Here is a 19,702-nt window from a genome sequence, read left to right as displayed (position 1 = left end):
GACTGGCAGGTGCACGTGGGCTCTTTTCTGTCCCCGTCCCTGCCTGCTAGCTTAGCTGGGGTGGGGGAGGGGCGTCCAAAGAGCAGCCTGTGGGCACATCCCCTCCAGGTCCGTCCGTCTGTCCAGGCTACTGGGAGCCAGAGAAGCAGCTGAGACCAAGGAGGGCAGTTTATTGTCATTCAAAGCTCCCAGGACCCTTCGGTGGGCTGAGCGCCCTGTGGCCTCCAGTCTGCACTCCCTGGCAGGGGGAGGGGCGCAGTTCCTCCCTGGGAAGGCTGGGCTCCATTCTGATTTTCTTTCCACGGCAACAAGTCCCAGCTGCAGCGGGCCCCTGCTCCACCTTGAGTCCGCCACACACGGGGTGCTCCCTGGGCTCCATGCCCACCTTACTCTGGGGTCTCGAGCTGCTGGTGGCCCCTCCTCAGGCCCCTGGCTGCCAGATTCTGGTGCCACTTCTCAAAGGCCTGGAACAGGGAGGGGGAGGAGAGGTTCTCCAGCTCCCTCCCGGCCTGTGCTGTTTGTGCCTAGCTCCTTTGGTCCCTTGGGGAATAGAAGTCCCTCCCTCTGCCCTAGGCGGGCAGGCAGGCAGCCAACCCTGCCCCCGGCCAAATTCAGAGGCTCAGAATAGAGCTGACCTGTGACCTGGGGAGCTATGCTCAGAGCACACACTGAAAAGGACGGGAAGGACAACACCTTTTGCGGCCAAGTGAGGGCAGCTGTGCCGCAGGCCAAGCTTGTTCCCAGTCTGCGTGCCAGGCAGGACCGGGCTGAGCACAGGGCTGCCAGCTAGATCAAGGGCTCCAGATCCAAGCTAGTTTCTCTACCCAAACCGACCCTCCCCCGCAAGTGAAGGCGCCCTGGGTGGCCCGCAGGGAGGCCCTGCAGCTCAGAGGCGCTGGTTTTGGATGGGCCTGCTGGGGGCTGGGCTGCCCCATCTGTACCTGAGAAAGGACCCAGCCCTCAGCTCGTCGCTGTAATCGCCGAGCCACCTGCAGCTGCACGACCCGCCGCCGCCACGTGCGCCAGACCCATCTCAGCTGCCACTGCCTGAGCTGTGGGGACAGGGTGAGGCCCCAAACTGGCTGACTGCTGCCTTGGGCCCTGTGCTCGCCATGGCCCCCAGCTGCTCTGGGCACCAGGACGAGGGTGCCATCAGAGGGGTGTGAACAATGCAGATTCCTGGGCCTGTCCCAGGTTTCAGACTGAGTAGGTCCAAAGGCCATACTTTGAAAGACTTCATCTAGGGGTTAGGGTTGAGAATAGCATGAGAGACTGGTGTGGCTTGGGAGGGCCCCTCCCCACTCACCACTCACCAGCGACCTCGCCAGCTCCTCTGCCCCCTGAGCATCCACCCAGCATTGCCATGTCCCTGCCAGGCGCCTGGCCTGCTGGGAGCCCTGGAGCCGGCGGAGCAGTGCCTCAAGGTGCCAGCGTCGCAGGTACTTCCTCCTGGGGAGAGAGGCCCTGTGTGCATCCCGACTGACGGTCAAGAGCATCATGACCCCTTGACGGCCAGGAGAAAGGGCTGAGCCGTGGGCCCGGGCCAGCTCCTCCAGGAGCCTGCGGGGGTGAGCGCTGGCCAGAGAGTCCCCAGCCCTGGCCACAGCTCAGGCAAGCCCCTCCGCCCTGCGCCCCCTCCCCGCCCCACTTCTCCAGGCAGTTGCTTACCCCAGCCACCTCTTGTGTCCCTGGCCTTCAGAGCTGCAGTCCCCTCCTGGTCCTGGAGGGGGCCGGCCCTGGGCCCTGGGGCCAGGCCACTGCATCCCGAACTGGGCGGCACTGTCGCCTGGAAAGGGGAATCGAGGCAGAAAAGGCTAACAGTCAGGAGGGCAGACTCCCCCGTAGCCCACCCCTAGAGGCTGAGCACACAAACAGGGGTCAGCGACAAAAGGGGTTAGTGAAGCGTGTGCCCCAGTCCACCCACGCCTCCAGGCCCTGGGCTGCTGCCAAGAGAAATGACAGGTGGGGCAGGCAGGGCAGATGCACTGTTTCCTGAAAATGGCTGAGACATTCCTGAAGAGGAAATGGATGGTGGACATACAGGTAAATACATACAATGGATTTGCCAAGGAGCTCGGAGCGCATTTCTGGGCCCTTGAGGGCCGGTGACGGTCACCCCTGCGCTTTGTACATCGTCCTTCCACAGGGGCAGGTCTCCTTACTCTGAGCCCAGGACGTTTCTCTCCGCTTCCTCTGCCCACCGAGGCTGCGATGTTGTGCGGGGCTGGGCAGCCTGGGCCCCGTGCCCTGTGGCCTGCGGCTGCGGGTCTAAGAACAGCCAGAGAGGAAAAAGCTGAACCCAGTGGGCTGGGCCCTGCTGGCCTGATGGGGTGCCTCTCCCGCCTCTGACCCAGTCTTGGGGCCTCCTTGTGTGAGCACACGTGGGCTAGCTCATGGGACTGCACGTTCTCCCGCGAACCCTGCGGCTCCCGGAGGAGACGGAGAAGGTGCCCAAGCGCAGTATGGGCATCAGCACACACCACTGCCTCTTCCCCTGTCCTCCCCTGTGGCCGGAGGCGCAGGCAGCGGGTGGATAATGACAGCTACCGCAGGTGAGAGCTTACCTGCGCCAGGTCCAGCCTGGGAGGCGGGTGTTCCTCTCCCACGTAAAGTGGACTAAGTGAAGTCGCTTGCCTGAGGCTGCCCCTCTCGGGAGTGGGCTGACTCAGAGCCTCAGACCCCAGGCTCGCTCAGGGGCTCAGTGCCCCAGGAGGTGGGTAACACCCGCTCCTCTTGTTAGGTGAGGGTTGCCTGGGCGTGTGTGTGCATGTGGTAGCAAGGAGGGGCCTGGAATTCAGCACCCCGTTACCATTCCCAGCACTGACTTCTAGCTTCTACCAGCCTCCGTTTCTCCACCGGTAAGCGGGTGCCCGCCTGTCTTTGCTGGCAGGAATGGATGAACGTGTTTATAAGCGTACTCTGAAAATAGAATTGTCTGGAGCACAGAACTAGAAATAAAATACCCGGAGCCCCCAGAATCTGCTGTGGCCACGGCCCCACATAGAGGATGTGGATTCTGCAAATAACCAACGCCAGTTCCTTTCCATCCCATTAAAAAACCACGTGGCCTTTCCTCTCAGACTCTCTCGAGTCTGTTAGCTCCTTCCCGGCATTCTGACACCGGATTCCTGGTGCTGCCAGTTCATCTGCAGGGCACTGTGGCCTTGCCGGTAACTCTGGGCTGTGCGTCCCGCAATGACACAGCCCTGGACGCCACACACGGCGCCACTTCTGTGCCCGGCTCTCACGGCAGCCTCTTCCCGCCTGCAGGCCCTCAAGCTTTGGCCACCATTTGCTCGTCTCAGAGCTAACTGCTTCTGATTGGGGAACGTCTGGCAGTTGTCTTTGGCAGAGAGTATCATGAAAGAAAACTTTCTCGTTTACGTTTTCTGATTTTTCTGTAATGAGCATGTCTCATCCTATATAATAAAAGGCTAATATGCAAATTGACTGAACAGTGGAAAGACCGGTCGCTATGATGTGCACTGACCACCAGGGGGCAGATGCTCAATGCAGGAACTGCCCCCTGGTGGTCAGTGTGCTCCCACAGGGGGAGCACAGCTCAGCCAGAAGCCGGGCTCATGGCTGGCGAGCACAGCAGCGCTGGTGGAAGCCTCTCCCGCTTCCATGGCAGCACTAAGGATGTCCAACTGCCAGCTTAGGCCAGCTCCCCGCAGCCATCAGTCAGACATCCCCCGAGGGCTCCCAGACTGCGAGAGGGTGAAGGCCGGGTTGAGGGACCCTCTCCACCCCCCCCCCCCAGTGCACAAATTTCGTGCACCAGGCCTCTAGTTTTTCAATAAGAAAAAGAACGACAAAGAAGTGCTACTGTGCCCATATCTCTGTCTTGATGCTACACTGCACCACGACATACATGGACTCTGGGTGCCTAAGAGACTGTGACCCAGCGTTCGTCTTTGCAGCGGGCCTGAGCTGGGCTGGCACTCAGCGGGTGCCCAGGAGATGTTTGCTGATGGACGGGGTTGGCTTCCAGAGCCAGGAGGCTGGCTACGGGCTAGGGAGGGCGGTGTCCACAGACAAGGCTGCTGGCCCTGGGGAAGCATCCAGCCATGCGTGCCACCAGGGGCTGAAACAAGCCGATTCTGAAGCCACTGGCCTTCCGGTCATTTTGAACTCCTCCTTTACCTGGGCCCCACCTCACCTGCTTCCATGGGGCTGCAGTGTCCTTAAGCGCCAGGAGGCGCCCTCTGCCGGCCAGCCCGTGCCAGTGCGTGAGGTCGGCCCTGGGCCTGGGAAGGGCTGTGCTAGTCTCCTGGGCCTCCATCCGAGGTTCCCGCCACACTCTGAGCAGCTCTGTCCGCCACTGGGTCCGCAGGAGCTGCCCGTGCCCAACCAGCTGGAACTGGGTGATGGCGACCCGCTGGACACGACCCTGGGCGGCAGATTGGGCCCAGGCCTCTGGGACCCTGGGGGGAGAGGAAGGAGCCCATACCGAGGGCCATCAGCTCCAGGCTGGCTTTATGGCAGCTTAGGGAGCCTCCCCTCCCAGCCCTGGCCAGTGCCTATGGTAGGGGACCTCCAGGCAAAGCCCCGAGCCCTGCTCTTCCCCTCCCCCCGCTCTGCTGGAGCGAACAGGTTTAATGGGCACAGAGAGCAGCAGAATATCACACAACAGGGACAAGCATCCTGTTCAGAGGAAGGACAGCCCTGCCAGTCACTCTGCCTCCCCTGTCCTCACAAGAACCGGGTTCACAGAGCACCTGCTATGCGGTGTCTGGCCCTGCGCTGGATGTTTACATTCGTTATCTCTAATCTCCTGGCCACCCTGCAGAGCAGTTCTGTTACCTTTCTCTGACCTTTAAGGTTAGACTTGCCCAAGAAGGGTCACACAGCCGGGGAGTGCAGGGCTGGGCTCTGGCCCAGGACGAGCTGCAGTGACCAGGATCGCCTCTCCCTGGCAGCCCCAGCCTCCCAATCCCTGGCACCAGCCACCAAACACCCTCTCCCCTGCCCCAAACCAACTCCAGGCCCCGCTGGAAGGGCCCTGGGCATCCACCTGGCGCTCAGCTTCCGGGCAGCGTGGGCTCGGCCGCGCCGGTGTAGGCGGGACTCCTGCGCCCACAGAGCCCAGCACAGGGCCAGCTGGGTCCGGGCCCGAGCTCCGTCTTCCGCCTGCTGGCCGGCCTCACAGCGCTGGCCCAGGGCCACTCGCCACGCCATAAAGGCCTGCTGGGCCCGGGCCCTCCTCAGCTGCCTGTCCACCCGGCCCCCCTGCACGTGGCTTCTCCAGAGAGCGATGCAGGCCCGGGCCACGCGGTGCTCCTGCACCCGGGCTGCGGCCACGCGGGCTCCCTGCCACGTGGCAAATGCGGCTCCGAGTGCCCGTCTTCTCAGGCCGGCCCGGAAGGCTCGACACCGGGCCCGGAGCATCCCCGCGTCCCTCGCAGACCCGCACCAGGCCTGGAAATGGCTGCAAAACAGGAGCAGGGAGGCCCCGCTGCCGTCACATTGGGGCCTTGGGGCGCACACACTCGGGGCGAGGAGGGGGGGTGAGGCAGGGTAGATGCTGCCAGGAGTCTGAGGGAGCCCAGCAGCTGTGGTTCAAGTCCCAGATCCCCTGGGACAGCCACCCCTGCCTTCCCTCACAAGCCCGCTCTGGGGCAGGGGGTCAGTGAGGGGAGCACGGTCCCCCACTCTGAGGGGCCTGAAACACGGGGCCAGCGCCCTGCAGCCTGTGTTACTGGCCGGGGGGACTCTGAGCAATGGTGAGTTTGTCACTGCCCCGCGGGCATCGTCTGTGCCCTCTGCTCTTCAATGGCATTCATGAACCACGTGCGTGTTTTACCACAGCATCTCTATTTAGGATGCCAGCCCCTCTTTTTGGCCCCTGTGTACAGAGTCCCCCTGTGCTGACCCCCCAAACACGCGGTGCGGGGACACCGATGGTGGTGGATGTCCGAGGAGCTCATCTCTCCATCTCAGCCGTGACCTCTGAACCAAAGGACCCACCCAGCCTGGAGGGCGAGGGGACGTGGGATGAGGGGCCTGCCCGCCCCGCCTCCCGCACAAAGCAGGTAATGAAGGCTGGTGGTCATGGCTCTATGGCTCCAGGCTGGGGTCTCCCCGTGCCCCCGTCTTTCCCAGGTCCCAGGCCTCCAGCCTGGACTCCCCTAGAGCTGCAGGGGCAACCCAGCCTCCCACCCCCTGGGCTCTCTCCCTGCTCCTCCCAGGGTGGGGATGACCTGCTGCCAGGCCCACCCACCTCTGCAGTGCCAGCCGCTCTGGCCTGGCCGTCCTGTGTCTCTGATGAGCTGCCGCCTGCTGCCAGCTCTGGAACGCGGCCCTGCGCAGGCCCTGTCGGTGCAGCTGCGCCCACCCCTGGTACCGGTCACGCAGGCTCTGCTGCCCTGTGGCCAGAGGGATGCTGAAGTGGCCCTGGGTGCTCACCCTGGCTGCTCCCCTGGGCCCTGGGTGTTCACTCTGGCCTCGCCCCTGGGCCCTGGGTGCTCACTCTGGTCTTATCCCTGGGCCCTGGGTGCTCACCCTGGCCTCGCCCCTGGGCCCTGGGTGCTCACTCTGGCCTCATCCCCGGGCCCTGGGTGCTCACTCTGGCCTCATCCCTGGGCCCTGGGTGCTCACCCTGGCCTCGCCCCTGGGCCCTGGGTGCTCACTCTGGCCTCGCCCCTGGGCCCTGGGTGCTCACTCTGGCCTTATCCCTGGGCCCTGGGTGCTCACCCTGGCCTCGCCCCCGGGCCCTGGGTGCTCACTCTGGCCTCATCCCCGGGCCCTGGGTGCTCACTCTGGCCTCATCCCTGGGCCCTGGGTGCTCACCCTGGCCTCATCCCCGGGCTCTGGGTGCTCACCCTGGCCTCATCCCCGGGCTCTGGGTGCTCACCCTGGCCTCGCCCCCGGGCCCTGGGTGCTCACTCTGGCCTCTCCCCGGGCCCTGGGTGCTCACTCTCCCTGGCCTCGCCCCCGGGCCCTGGGTGCTCACTCTGGCCTCATCCCCGGGCCCTGGGTGCTCACTCTGGCCTCATCCCTGGGCCCTGGGTGCTCACCCTGGCCTCATCCCCGGGCTCTGGGTGCTCACCCTGGCCTCATCCCCGGGCTCTGGGTGACCATGGGTCCTGCTTAGCCAGCCCTCTGCCCTCTACCCAAGTGGGAGCAGATGAGGCCACCCTAGCTGTCTGGGTTGAAATGCTTTGCTGACCAAGCCAAGCCAACCCAACTCAGGGAGTTGTTTGTTTTTAAAAAAATTTCTTGGCGATGCTTAGGAATCCCGGGAATGTCATGAACATCTAGATTCCCAGCTTTTCTTTAAACAACGAGGCCCACAGCACTGGGCCAGCCTTCCCGGGCGAGGACAATGGGGCTGGAGAAGCGACGGACTCCTGTGGACAGACTGAGTTTTCCAAACAACCCAGTCCCCGCCGCCCGCCCATCGGGACGCGGTATCGGTGTGGGGGGACGCCTCTAAAACACCCCTGGTGACCCCCGTCTCCTGTGCTGGGCTCGGAGGGGGCCGTGCCTCCTGGAAGCCAGGTGAGGGTGACGCGGCTGAAGATGAACAAGAGCCCCTCTAGGAGCTGGGTTCTGAGCCAAGCCCATCGGTGGGCTGTCTCACAGTCCCCCCAACACCCCCCCCGTGAGGTGCTACTGCTGTCACCCCCATTTTACAGGTAAGGAAGCCGAGACTTCGCTTAAGTCGCTTGTTTAAAGTGCACAACAGCCAGGGAATGGAAGTGGGGACATGAACCTGGGACCAGGGTCCACACCCCCGGGTCCTGGGCATGCCCTGTGGGGTCCCCCTGTTGGACTCTGTGCTGGAGGATATGGACGCCGGGGTCTCCCTGGTGGACCCTGGCCCTCCCTCCTTCACCCTCGGGGCCCGTCCCAGTCCCCCACACACTCTGCCAGGAGGAGCGCCAGTGCTGCAGGGCGTCCCGCATCCGTCCCCGGCCCCGCTCCTGGGCCCACCGCTCTGCCTCCTGCCACTGCGCCAGCCGCCGCCGCCACAGGCCCAGCGCGGCCCTGCAGCTCCGATCCCAGGCCCGGCGGGCAGCCAGCTTCCTCCGGGCCCCTTGGGCCATCGACCAGTGGCTCCAGCCGAGGAGGACGCTGGGAAAGGAGTGTCCACCCTGAGGATGGTCACTGCCACTGGGGGCCCGCCCCGCCCACTCTTCCGGCAGCCGCAGGAGGGGCTTGGGGTGACGCTTCTCCCTGCTCCCATCTTGGGGGAGAGTCGTTGCTGGGGGCTGGAGGACTGCTCCTTCGAGGGTCACAATGACAGGTGATGGGGATAAGAGGGGACCCCAGACCTCCAATGCCAGGTCTGTACCAACCTCTAGTGCTAAACCTTGCTAGGAGTGGAGTGCTTGCTCTGTGCCAGGCACTGTGCTGGGGGGGGGGGGGCATGTGCCCTACCTCCTTGATGCCCATTGAAGGGAGTACTATTATTACCCCCCTACAAATGGGGAGATGGAGGCACAGAGAGGTTAAGCAAATTGCCCAAGATCACACAGCCAGTGAGGGATTAGAACCCAGGCAGACTAACTCTTAAGCACCGTGCTAGAATGAATGAATGAATGAATAAATGAGCCACAGCTATGAAATCTCTGAAATCATAGCCCTGATGAGTGCTCCCCCCCCCCCCACCCCCACTCCGCATACACCTCTCAGCAAGGCAGGGGCAGGAAGAGTTGAGAGGATCTGAGACTGGGGCATGTGAGGGGTGCCCTCTGGGATGAAGACCCCAAGGGGGGGGGGCTGCTGTGAAGGCCAAGGACTGAGGGGGAGGGGCCTCAGGAAACAGTAAATTCAGAGAGTAGTGGGGGGCCTGGCTCGCCAGCCTGGGGCAGGGTCCCTACCGCCTCTGAAGGGTGTGCCGGTGCCACCTTGCCGCACCCCGGGACTGCTGAGCCCGCGCCTGCCAGAGCAGAAGGCACCGCGCCTGCTGCCGCCGCCCAGCTGCCCGCAGAAAGCTCAGCCACAGCGTCTCCGGGAGGGCGGGGGCCCTGGACGCCTGGGGGAGGGGGTGTGGACGCCTGGGTGTCCGGCCCCTGCACATCCCCACCCTCTCCTCCCACGTGTCCCCCACCCCCCCTGGCTCATCCCAGCGCCTGCCGCTCACCTTCTCCGGTGGGCTTCGGGGGGTGCTGCCCAGCAGTCCTGAGGCCGAGGTGGTCCTGGCCCTGTCTGACCGGTTGCCTGGTCCCCACACCCTCAAGCACCACGCCCTCAGGATGCGCCTTAGCATCTGCCGCTGCACGTCCTGGGAGAAGGAGCTATCGAAAGGGGCAGATGAGTTCCCGGGCCCCAGCCTCATCCCTTGGCTGGAGTGGCTGCTAAGCAGGGGCGACCCCAGCCCGGCCCCTGGACAGAGCCAAGCTGGAAGGTGCTGCCCCGTGCACGCCCGCCTCCCAAACCAGCCACACACTGGACCGCTGGGCTCTCAGAAACACGGATGCCCGGGGGCACCCCCGCCAGAGATCCCGATCCACTGGCCTGGGTTTCCTGACTTTTCCTAAGTTCCCAGGGGACGCTCCTGAGCAGCTAAAACCAAGACCCCCGCCCCACCTGTGCAGGTCACCTGGCTGGTCCTTGACACGCTCCCGGGTGGGTGGGGGCCATGCAGCGGGCGAGGGATGGGACTGGGCCCAGGTCCAGGGATCCCAGCCTCAAGAGGCCACTGGCATAACCACACTAGTACTTCTGCTTCCACTCGGTACTGAAGATAGGGCCGCTGAGGCCTGGGGGAAGGCATTTCCTCAAACCCCAAAGAGCAGCAGACCTGGGACCCAAACGCTCATCTCGGGCCCCCGGGCACAAAGGTGTGCCCCACGGGGAGGCCGGCTCTGCCGATGCCCAGAGGCACAGGATGGCTGGGCGTGGAAGGGCTACGTGCTGAGGGGTTGTGGTGAACAGATTCCCTGGAGTTCTAGGGGTGCATTAAAAGAGACTGAGGGTCCGAGTGGACCAATAGGTGTGGGACTGATGGATGCCAGGTGCATGGCTCTCAAGGACGGAATTCTTAACCCTGCAACCGCTGGCTTACATCCACCTGATGTCCTGTGCGTGCGGGAAGCTGGCTCCTCCCCTCCCCTCCCCTCACACAAAACCATCAGCCTGGGCTCTGACTCCGCCTTCTTGCTCCTGGTTCACAGTGTGACTTAAAGCAAGCTGCTCGGCGCTCTGAGCTTCTGTTCCCCTAGCTGTATAACGAGGCACGCCGGGACAGGGGATAAGACCTCTTTCACGCATTCATTTACAGTATTTATCCCGTGCCCTCCGCAGGCGGGGCCCCTGCACAGTGCGGGAGACAGACAGTTCCCGCCCCAGGAGGCCCCCACTGAGCTGGGAGCTGGGGGAGAGGCGATTTTGGATGTTGGAGAGGGAGAGGAGCTGTAGGCCAACTTCCCCATCAGGTTCCAGCCACCTCGGTAGGACTCTGTGTCTGTCCCCACAGCTCTCTGCTCAATCACTGTCTCAGTGTCCCTGGGCGACCTCCCCTGCCCCACACCTGCTGGGTACCACCGTGTGCCAGGCCCCCTGCTGGAGCCACCGGGAAGAGCGCCGCTCATGTGCCCACCCCTGCCCCCGGCCCACGCCCAAGCCACAAGCCTGTGGACACCTACTCAGCCCGCAGGCGCTGGGAGAGCCTCGCCCGCCAGAGCGGCAGCGCCCCGAGGAGGGCCCGCTGTGGGCAGGCTTTCTGCGGGGAGCCCTGGCCTCGCTCCTGGGGCAGCCCCCGGGCCTGGGCCACCCACCTCGGGCCAGGGGATACGGCCCCTCCAGGGGCTGAGCTGCCCAGGTCCATGTTCCCTGAGAAGCAAGCGGTCAAGAGACACATCAGCCATGACCCCCCCGTGACCTCCCTCTGCCCAAAGTCATTGTTGGCTGCTGCCCCAGGCCCTCCCCTAAGACCTCTCCACTCATGGGCACTTCACCCTCCCACACCCCAAACCCACGCCTCCAGGCACCTCAAAGACCCCATCTTTCCCTGTCGGGCTTTGGTGGGGACAGAGGCCGTGCGTTCCACTCACCGCAGGCGCTTCCCGGGAGCAGGGGCCACATCCCTTCCTGGTGGAGGATGAACACAGCCTCTGGCTTAGGGGAGCTCACGACGGGAACAAGGTCCCGCGAGGGCGCACCCACTCCCGGGACCCCTCCTGGACCCTCCCAGGCCCACCAGGCTGCACCCTGAGAAAGGGCCCAATTCCCTCACCTCCCATTCCAACAATCCACACGTCAACTCGGCCCCCTGCAGAAGGGCCTCAAGGGACTGGGGTGGAGGGAAGAGGAGCCCCCGTGTCCTTGCTCACCCACCTTCTGCCGGCAGAGGGACAGCTGAGTCACCTTTGCCCCGTCCGAAGCCCGGAGCTGCTTCACCCACACCCACTGGTTCAGGCACATCCTCAGGGCTCCCAGCTGGCCGTCAGCCAGGTGCTCCTGGGGCTGGGCCCCTCTTCCCACCGACCGCTGCCAGGCCCCGAAGCACCTGGGAGAGCCGAGAGAAAGTGCAGGCGCTGGTTGTACAGGCCACACCTCCTGTCAAGTGCCAGACTCACTACTTCACCTCTCTGGGCCTCAGTCTCTCATCTGTAAAATGGGGCTGCAGGAAGGACCTGACACCATCACCTCTCCGTGCCTGGATGGCCCCCGCAGCCTCCTACCTGGCTGCCCTCATCCACTCTTGGCCCCTCCAGTCAGTTCCTACTCAGTAACCAGAGTGATTTTTTAAAAATCTCAAATCAAATCATTCGATTCCCCTGCTAAAATCCTCCAGCGGCAGCCCTTTGCTCGTATGATAAAATGTCAACTGCTCCCCAAGCCTGCAAGGTGCTCCCCACACCTTTCCAACTTCATCTCAAACCCCCCCGGCGCACCCCCCCAACCCCCCCGGCCCCCCAGTACTAACAGGGCTGCAACTTGTCTGCTGTCCTTGGAGTTTTCTGTGCTTTGCTGTCACGGGCCTCTGCCTGGCGCTCTCACCTGCTCTCCCTCCCCTAGTCAACCATTCATCCTTCACACCTCCGCTGACCTTGGTCGAGGTCAGCTCCCTCTGTTTAAATCAGTGGTTCTCAACCTTTCTAATGCCGCGACCCTTTAATACAGTTCCTCATGTTGTGGTGACCCCCAACCATAAAATTATTTTCGTTGCTACTTCATTATTTTCGTTGCTACTCAGTGCCCCACATCTCACCAGCCAGTTGTTGCAGGTGAGATGTGTAATTTTGCTACCGTTATGAATCGTAATGTAAATATCAGTGTTTTCCGATGGTCTTAGGCGACCCTGATAGCGGTTCTCAACGTGTCGTGACCCACAGGTTGAGAACCGCTGCTGTAGAGCCTAAGACCATGGGAAAACACAGATATTTACATTACGATTCATTAACAGTAGCAAACTTACAGTTATGAAGTAGCAACGAAAATAATTTTACGGTTGGGGGTCACCACAACATGAGGAGCTGTATTAAAGGGTCGCGGCATCAGAAAGGTTGAGAACCACTGGTTTAAATGTTCTCACAGGAAAAGCTCTCAGGCGGATGCAATCAGCAAAACGCAGACCGCAGGCGACTATGTGGTTTCTTCAGCAGGTAAATTGCAAGGAGAAAAGAGTTCAGGGGACCCACAGCTCACAAAGACTTGAATGACTTATCGGCCAATTCCAACATGTGGACCTCATTTAGATCCCGGTTCAAACAAACTGGAACAAGATGGATGCTTGTAAAACAACGGGAAATTCGAACGCTGAGCAGATCTTTGCTGGGATTAAGGAATTGCTGTTCGTTTTTCAGGTGTGAGCATGGCCTTGTGGTCATGCTGTGTAAGAGTCCTGATCTTTCAGAGATGCTACGGAAATAGTTAGGGGTGAAATGGTGTGAGGGTTGGGGTTTGCCTCACGATAATGTGTGTGTGTGGGGGGGGGGGGGGGGGGTGGCGTAGTCAGAGTACATCCGAAACAAGCTTTCTCAGGAGGTGATTTTTTCTCGAAGCTGGGAGATACACACGTGTATTATCCCATTTTATTTACTTTCGTGTAAGACAAATGTTCCATAATTTAAAAGTTAACAACAAGGAAAAAAACTCATAGATCCATGTTTCTTCCCTTCACAACACTATGCTCAGGTGGTGTTTGCACACACCCCTTGTGACAGCCTATTTCCTATCTGTCCCCCCACCTGGCCAGGGGTTCCACGTGGGACAGGTGACGCCTGGCACTCAGCTTTACTTGTAACGAACCCCCAGCTCCTGGGTGGTTTCTAGCAGGTCTCAGGCTCTCGGTCAATGGCAGCTGCTTTCATTTCTCTCTCATCTTTCTCTCAAGACAAGGAGGAGGCAAGAACTCAAAGGGCACCTCCCAGCTGCATCCCACCGGCTGCCTCAGGGAAGGTGGTCCCCCTCCCCCCCGCCCCCTTCCGCCTACCTTCGGAGCCAGGCTCTCTGATGCTGGGGCACCCAGGCTGTATCTGCGGCAGGAGAGCACCAGGCCTGCGGGGGCCTCCCCATGCTCTGAGTCCTCAGCGTGGCCCCGGAGGCCTCTCCCTGGACCCCCTTCTCCCGCCTAGCCCACTCCTCCTGCTGGCACCGCAGGAGGAAGACTGTAAAGGGAGGGGTGGGAGAGGGAGTGAGCAGAGGGGAGGATCAGGGCCAGGAGGGCCACTGTCACCTGGGACACCTGTGTGGCCTCCGGCCAGTGGCTCCTCATCTCTGGGCTTGTCCCCCTGTGAGAGGATGATGTCTAAGGGACTTTCCAGGCCTAACGCTCAAGCTTCTGCTGGGCCTGTGCCAGCCTCAGTGGCACACAGATATCACGGTGTGCCTTCGAGCTAGTCACTTAATTTCTCTGTGCCTCAGTCTTCCCATCAGTGAAATGGGCACAATACCTTGCCGAGGTCACCATGAGGCTCAAATGAGATCGTGTCTGGGAAGTTGCCAGAGTAGGTGCTCAAGGAACACGCGTCCACTCAGGACGCCCTGCCCTGCCCTGCCCTGCGTGGGGACTCAGCCCTGCCCAGCTCCGTCTGCCTCACTTTCTCAGTGCCCCACATCTCACCAGCCAGTCGTTGCAGGGCCTGCAGGATCTGGACCCTCCCGTCTCCTCCATCTGGTCTCGGCCCGGAACATGATGGAACTGGCCGGGCTCCTGCCTCCTCCCTCAGGCTCCCTGGACTGAGAGTGAAGTTGCCCAGAGAGAAACTGATGCCCAGGGCCCAGGGAGGGCACACGGTCCAACCTGTCCACCCCAGCCCGGGGCGGATCCTGTGCCCACAGGAGCACAGGGCGCTGAGCCACCTGCTGTTCTCCGCAGGCAGTGCATGTATCCCTGACCACACAAGGGATTTGGGGAGGGGGCTCTGCTTTGGCTTCACTCTCTTCAATGCTATTTGGATTTTTCATAACAAACATGTATTAAATTGATATTATTTAAATAATTATTTTAAACACATTTTTTAAATTAAAAATAAGAACAAAAACAATACATCACAGTAGTGGGAAATTGAGGAAATGAAGAAAAAAAGAGCCAACCGAATCTCTCTGTTTCAGAGATAAGCACTATTTGCATTTTACTTTTTCGGAGGTTGGGGTTACCATCTTAACCGTTTTTTGTTGTTGTTAATCCTCACCCGAGGACATTTTTCCATTGATTTTTAGAGAGTGGAAGGGAGAGGGAGAGACAGAGAGAGAGAAACATCGATGTGAGAGACATATCAATTGGTTGCCTCCCACATGTGCTCTGAGGGGCCGTGGAGGAGCCTGCAACCGAGGCAGGTACTCTTGGCCGTAATCGAACCCGGGACCCTTCAGTCCTCGGGCTGACGTCCTCGGGCTGACGACTTCTCGGGCTCTATCCACTGAGCCAAATCGGTTAGGGCCATCTTAACCATTTTTAAGTGGATAGTTCAGTAGTGTTAAGTCCATTCACATTACTGTGCAACATTTTAGTCTTTCCTTCTGGTCTTTTTTTATGCACTGTTTTAGGTGCATAGAAAAGATATCTTAGATACTATTTATTCCTTTTTCTTTTTCATTTAACATGTCATAACCATTTTTCCTTGTAATAAAAAATTCTACACACATATCCATAAAAATACTTCCAGGAATGGGGATCCATGGGGAGGGGGATGAAATTTCCAACTATATTGGATGTGTTTTCAAATCAAGCATGCATGACTGTCATGATTTAGAAATAAAAATTAAAGATATTGGAAAGAAAAATAAAGGAAAAGAGAGTGGGGAGGAAAATTTTAAATCTTCATACATAGCATGCTGAATGGTTGCCAAATAGTCATCACGTAGTTAAAAGAGAATTGTCTCACGCACTGGGCATTGAGGCTGTTTCAGAGCTTTTACAAGGATAAATAATGCTGTGATGGACATCTTTCTGCACAAATCTTTGCCCACGTCTGCTGGTTGCATCCGCATTCTCTTGTTGGGGAGAGGAACGGGGCGGGGGGGGGGGGAGGGGGACGAGGAGGGAGGCTACCAGCACTGCCCAGCCACACTGACCAACCTGGGGTGTCTCCCCCTACCTGCTTCTCTGGGCGGGGTCCACCACGGGCTTCCTTCCTGAGGGACCTGGGGGCTGGCCTCCCCCAGAGGGCGGGGGGCCTGGGCCAGCCTGGATGTGGGGCTGCCCTTGTTTCTGCTGCTGAGCCAGGTTCCTCCACTGGATCGGGAGGGGAGGGGAAGAGGGACGTTGGCTGCAGCCTCACGTGTGCCCTGAGAGGGAGCACCCGGCAGGGCCAGGGACAGGGGCCAACTGCTTCTATCAGCCTCCACAGCCTATGGACTTAACCACTAGACAGCCCTGCCTCCTTGGAAAAGCATGAATGAACGGAGACAGGGAGCCCCAGGGGCAGGGCTTTCCTTGGGAGACCGAACTTGGAGCTGGGTCCTCCCACAGCACCCCTTTCCCAAGGAGGGAAGAACACGGGAGAGCGCTCCCGGCCTGGCCTGCAAACCACTAGTGAAAAACAGCACCTCTTACAGTGTGTGGTAGAGTGGGAGCTGTGTGCTAGGCAGAGTGCTGAGTCCCTTTATTCATGTAACCTCACAGCCCTGAGGAGTATGGTCAATTATTATCCCATTTTAGAGATACAAGACTGAGGCACAGAGAGGTTAGGTAACTTGCCCACAGTCGCACAGCCAGAAAGTGTGGAAGAAAGAAAGGCAGCAGTGGAGGCAGGATATGAGCTGAGGCAGAGCTGGTTCAGGTGTCGGCTGACAGCCGTGCGCTCTCCTGGGGTCACTCAGAAGGCAGAAGCCGAGCCCCAGAAGAACCTCCTCCCGAGCACACCAGCGTTTCATCACCTCCCCTCCACCCAACCCGGCGGTCCCTGACCTTTCGGAAGCTCTGGGCCAGAAGGGCCCTCCTGTGTCGGCTGCACACCACCTCCAGGTGGGCCTCCCGGAGTCGCAGTGCCCAGTGCAGTGCCTGCGGACCCCTGTGCAGCAGCCGCCAGCGGCCCAGGGCCACCTCCTGCCGCCTCCGCACCAGGCGCTGCCACGCCCTGACACATCTGGACAGCAGCTGCCGGCTGGGGATGGACGGGGCTGGTCAGGGGGTGGACCTCAGCCCCAGGGCGCAGCAGAAAGGGCTTCCCTCTATTGATGGCTTGGAAATCTCAGACAAGAAAGCGCTGGAGGCGGGAGAATGGCTGGCAGTGACAAATCCCAGGAGCTGCTGTCCGCCCCTTCCCTGGGGGCCCGGAGGCCCCTGTCATCCCCAGCAGGGACAGTGTGCAAGTCCCTCCCCCTTAAGTCCCGTGTGGCTCTGCCATCAGGGCCGATCGCTATGAGGCCCTAGTGTCCGTTCGCCCAGGCGACAGGGAGAGGAGCTGTCCCAGCCCCAGCTGTGGCCTCACCGGGCCCTCTCCGACTCCAGGTTCACAAGATTTCCGGCTTTGTTCTTGGAAAACAAAAGGACAAGGCAGCTCTCAGGCCCGAAGCAAGCAGGACAGACACCCCTGCCCAGCCTGCCCCAAGGCCTCCCTTTCTGACAATCCGGCTACTTGGAGTGAGAATTCCTGGGGGAGGCAGCAGCCCCCTGGAGCCCCCCAAAATCCTGCTCCCAGACTCCTCTGGCCTCTACCTGCAGGGCACTAGTAGCTGGACCTAGGCCAGGCCGCAGACCGGAAGTGGCCTCTCTTCCTCCCCACTGCCCTGCTCCCTCGGGCCCTTCTCCCCTCCTTCCTGCCCGGGGAGGGCACCCCAGGCTGCCCTGGAGAACCTGGGGGACCACAGTCTGGCCTCTCTGCTGCCCACCTCTTGAGGGAGCAGGGGGCTCCCCGTCTGCCCCCTGCTGTATGCAGGCCTCTTCCCTCGCTTTAGGGGGTAGGCAGGAAGGACCCCCCGCACGGGGTCAAGGAAGCCCCCAGTCAGCACCTCCACAGCGGTCTGCGGTGGCGACGCGGGCTTGCTGCTGGCCTGAGAGCCTGAGAGCCCAGCCTGGACCCCCGGTGTCTCTGGGAGACCCCCGGCTCCCCTGAGACCTCGGGGGTGTCTCTTTCTCTGGTCGCAGAAAGCGAGAACAGGCTGGATGCACTGGGGGCCAGCAGGGCGGGCCTGGCCACCGCTGGTCCAGGGCTCCTGCGGTGAAGGGCCTGGCGGTTCCTGGGCCCCCCCACACCTGAGGCGGGCTGCCCCCTGCTCCAGGTGCTGCACGGAGGCCAGCAGCCCGGAGGTGGCAGCCTGGGGTGGGGCCCGAGCCGGGCTTTTGACGGGGACAGCCAGGTCGTCCAGGGTGAGGGGTTCCCCCCTGAGCCTGGAGGTCCAGTTCCCGAGGCCACCCCAGGATCTGGGGCCTGGCTGTATGTGTGTATGCCCATCAGTGGGGGCATAGCGCAGGGTGGGCCTGAAGCGTGGGCAGGGCGTGTCTGTGTCCAGAAGCCAGGACGGCTTCAGGGTGGAGGATGGTTGAGCCTGTGGCCCTGGGGGTCGGGGGCTTCCCCGGGGCACCCCATGAGGCCAGAAGCTTTCCTGAGGCTCCGATCTGGGGTGGGGGCTGCCGTGACTTCCACACGTGGCCGGGCCGGCCTCCCGTGCGCTCAGGTTACTCTGCTGGACGGCGGACGCTCGCGCCCCCCACAGGGGGAGGGCTCCCAGGGGCTGGAGGTTGCTCTGCTGCTGGAATCTAGAGTTGATCAGCCGGCCGGTCTGGTCCTTCAGGGCAAGGCCCAGGCGGGGCCTAGGGCTGGCCAGGTTGGTCTGGACTTGGCAGGGTTCCTGGCGAAGGGCTGCCCTCGGCGAGGGTGTGGTGGCAGGCTCTCCTCTCTCAGCCCGGCCCCTGGGCACCCACTGGCCAGGTCCACTACCCAGGACGACACCCAGGCTCGTTGGGAGTCTCCGTTGCTCTAAAGAGAGTAGAGACAGTCATGCCCTGGGCGGGGCATGCAGTGTTCCGTGCTCGGGTGGGACGGGTGGGGCGGGTCAGGCCTCAGAGCCGGGAGGGACAGGGTCCCAGGCAGGAGAGAGCCGGGACTGCAGAGGTCTGTGTCCGCTCTGCAGACAACGGGCAGTGCCTGGGGGTCTCGAGCAAGAGCCGTGACATGATCGGACTGTGCCTGGCTGCGTGGGGCAGGGACGGGGCAGGGTCAGAGGCAAGGAGGGCAGCGGGAGGCTGGGGGACAGGGGGCTGTTGAGGGGGAGACAACCAGGTCTGGGGTGGCAGGGACGGTGGAGAGAAGGCAGATTCAGCTCCGCTGTGGAGGCTCAGAGGAGCGAAGCAAAGGGGCGAGGGAAGGACAATCCCTGATTTCCAGCTTGAGCAAAGATGTGATGGCGGGGGGCGGGCAGGGGGAGGTAGACAGCAGCTGAAGGTCCCAGCATATCAAACAGCTAAAATCTGGGGATCCTGGGGTGGGGCTCAGAGCCCTCCTTCCGACTGCCCCCAGCCCTCACGGCCACTCCACGGAGCTGGGGCTTCCTGGAGCTGGTGCGATGCCTGGGAAGGCAGGCAAGTATATTGTGGGCCATAAAAGTGTGTAGATAGGAACCTCAGAGAGGTTGAGCCACTTGCTCACAGTCACACAGCTAGAACAGAGAAACTGCCACGTGAATCAGAATCTGAATTTGTCCTTGGGCTGCTTCCACCCGTGGCTGCAGCTGCTCTGTGGCCTTCAGGAAGCCCCAGGCACCTGAACTCGGAGGTTCCCCAGCCCACCACCCCTGGCACCCACCTACCTGTGGGAGCCCCTTCTCAGCCAGGGCCCAGCCAGGCCTACTCCGGTCCACCCTCTTCCTGACCTCCCTCCCTGCCTTCCCGACCCTCCCTCGGGCCCCAGGCTGGGAAGGCTGTGTCCTGGCCCAGCTGGCCCATGCGGCTCATCTCGGGAACTGTGGAGGCTCTGGGCGGGCCTGTCTGGGAAAGGAGCTCTGGGCCACGACCCCGAGGGGACCCTGTTCCTGCCACCTCCCAACCCAGACCCACCACGCCTCTTGCCTGGCCTCAGGGGGGTCGCAGGCCGGGGGGACACGTTCTCCTTCTGGCTGGCGGCAGGTCTCAGCTCCATGGGCTCAGGGCCAAGGCAGGTGGCAGCAGTGTCGCTGCTCCGCACCACAGCCAGCCGCCTCGCCGACCAGACGAGATCTGAGGGACGAGGACGGGGTGCCCTGGCTCCCACCAGGCCGCACCCCAGCCCTGGCCCACAGCCCACCCTTCACTGGCACCCCTGGCTGCCCTCGGCCCAGCCCCAGCTGTCCTGCTCAGGCCCCCGTGGGTCTCCTCACCCTGCCTCCA

At 61.7% G+C, this 19,702-nt stretch overlaps 1 protein-coding gene across 1 annotated transcript; it reads right to left on the bottom strand.

Annotated features, from left to right (window-relative positions):
• Positions 1–960: 960 nt before the first annotated feature.
• C9H1orf167 (chromosome 9 C1orf167 homolog) lies at positions 961–19,475 on the bottom strand. The gene is given in 21 exon segments (XM_054720682.1): positions 961–1,049; positions 1,051–1,240; positions 1,314–1,449; positions 1,669–1,786; positions 2,163–2,268; positions 4,163–4,427; positions 5,018–5,431; positions 6,224–6,368; positions 7,871–8,079; positions 8,829–8,983; positions 9,092–9,245; positions 10,596–10,782; positions 11,004–11,040; positions 11,287–11,458; positions 13,388–13,562; positions 14,018–14,133; positions 15,495–15,631; positions 16,307–16,502; positions 16,830–16,873; positions 17,230–18,317; positions 19,394–19,475. Coding segments are annotated over 21 exon segments (4,215 nt in total).
• Positions 19,476–19,702: the final 227 nt, after the last annotated feature.

The sequence above is a fragment of the Eptesicus fuscus genome, chromosome 9 (assembly GCF_027574615.1).
Source record: "Eptesicus fuscus isolate TK198812 chromosome 9, DD_ASM_mEF_20220401, whole genome shotgun sequence".
In the NCBI taxonomy this organism is placed as follows: Eukaryota; Metazoa; Chordata; class Mammalia; order Chiroptera; family Vespertilionidae; genus Eptesicus; species Eptesicus fuscus.
The sequence above is the reverse complement of the archived record's forward strand: the minus strand, read 5'-3'. Positions and strand labels throughout refer to the sequence as shown.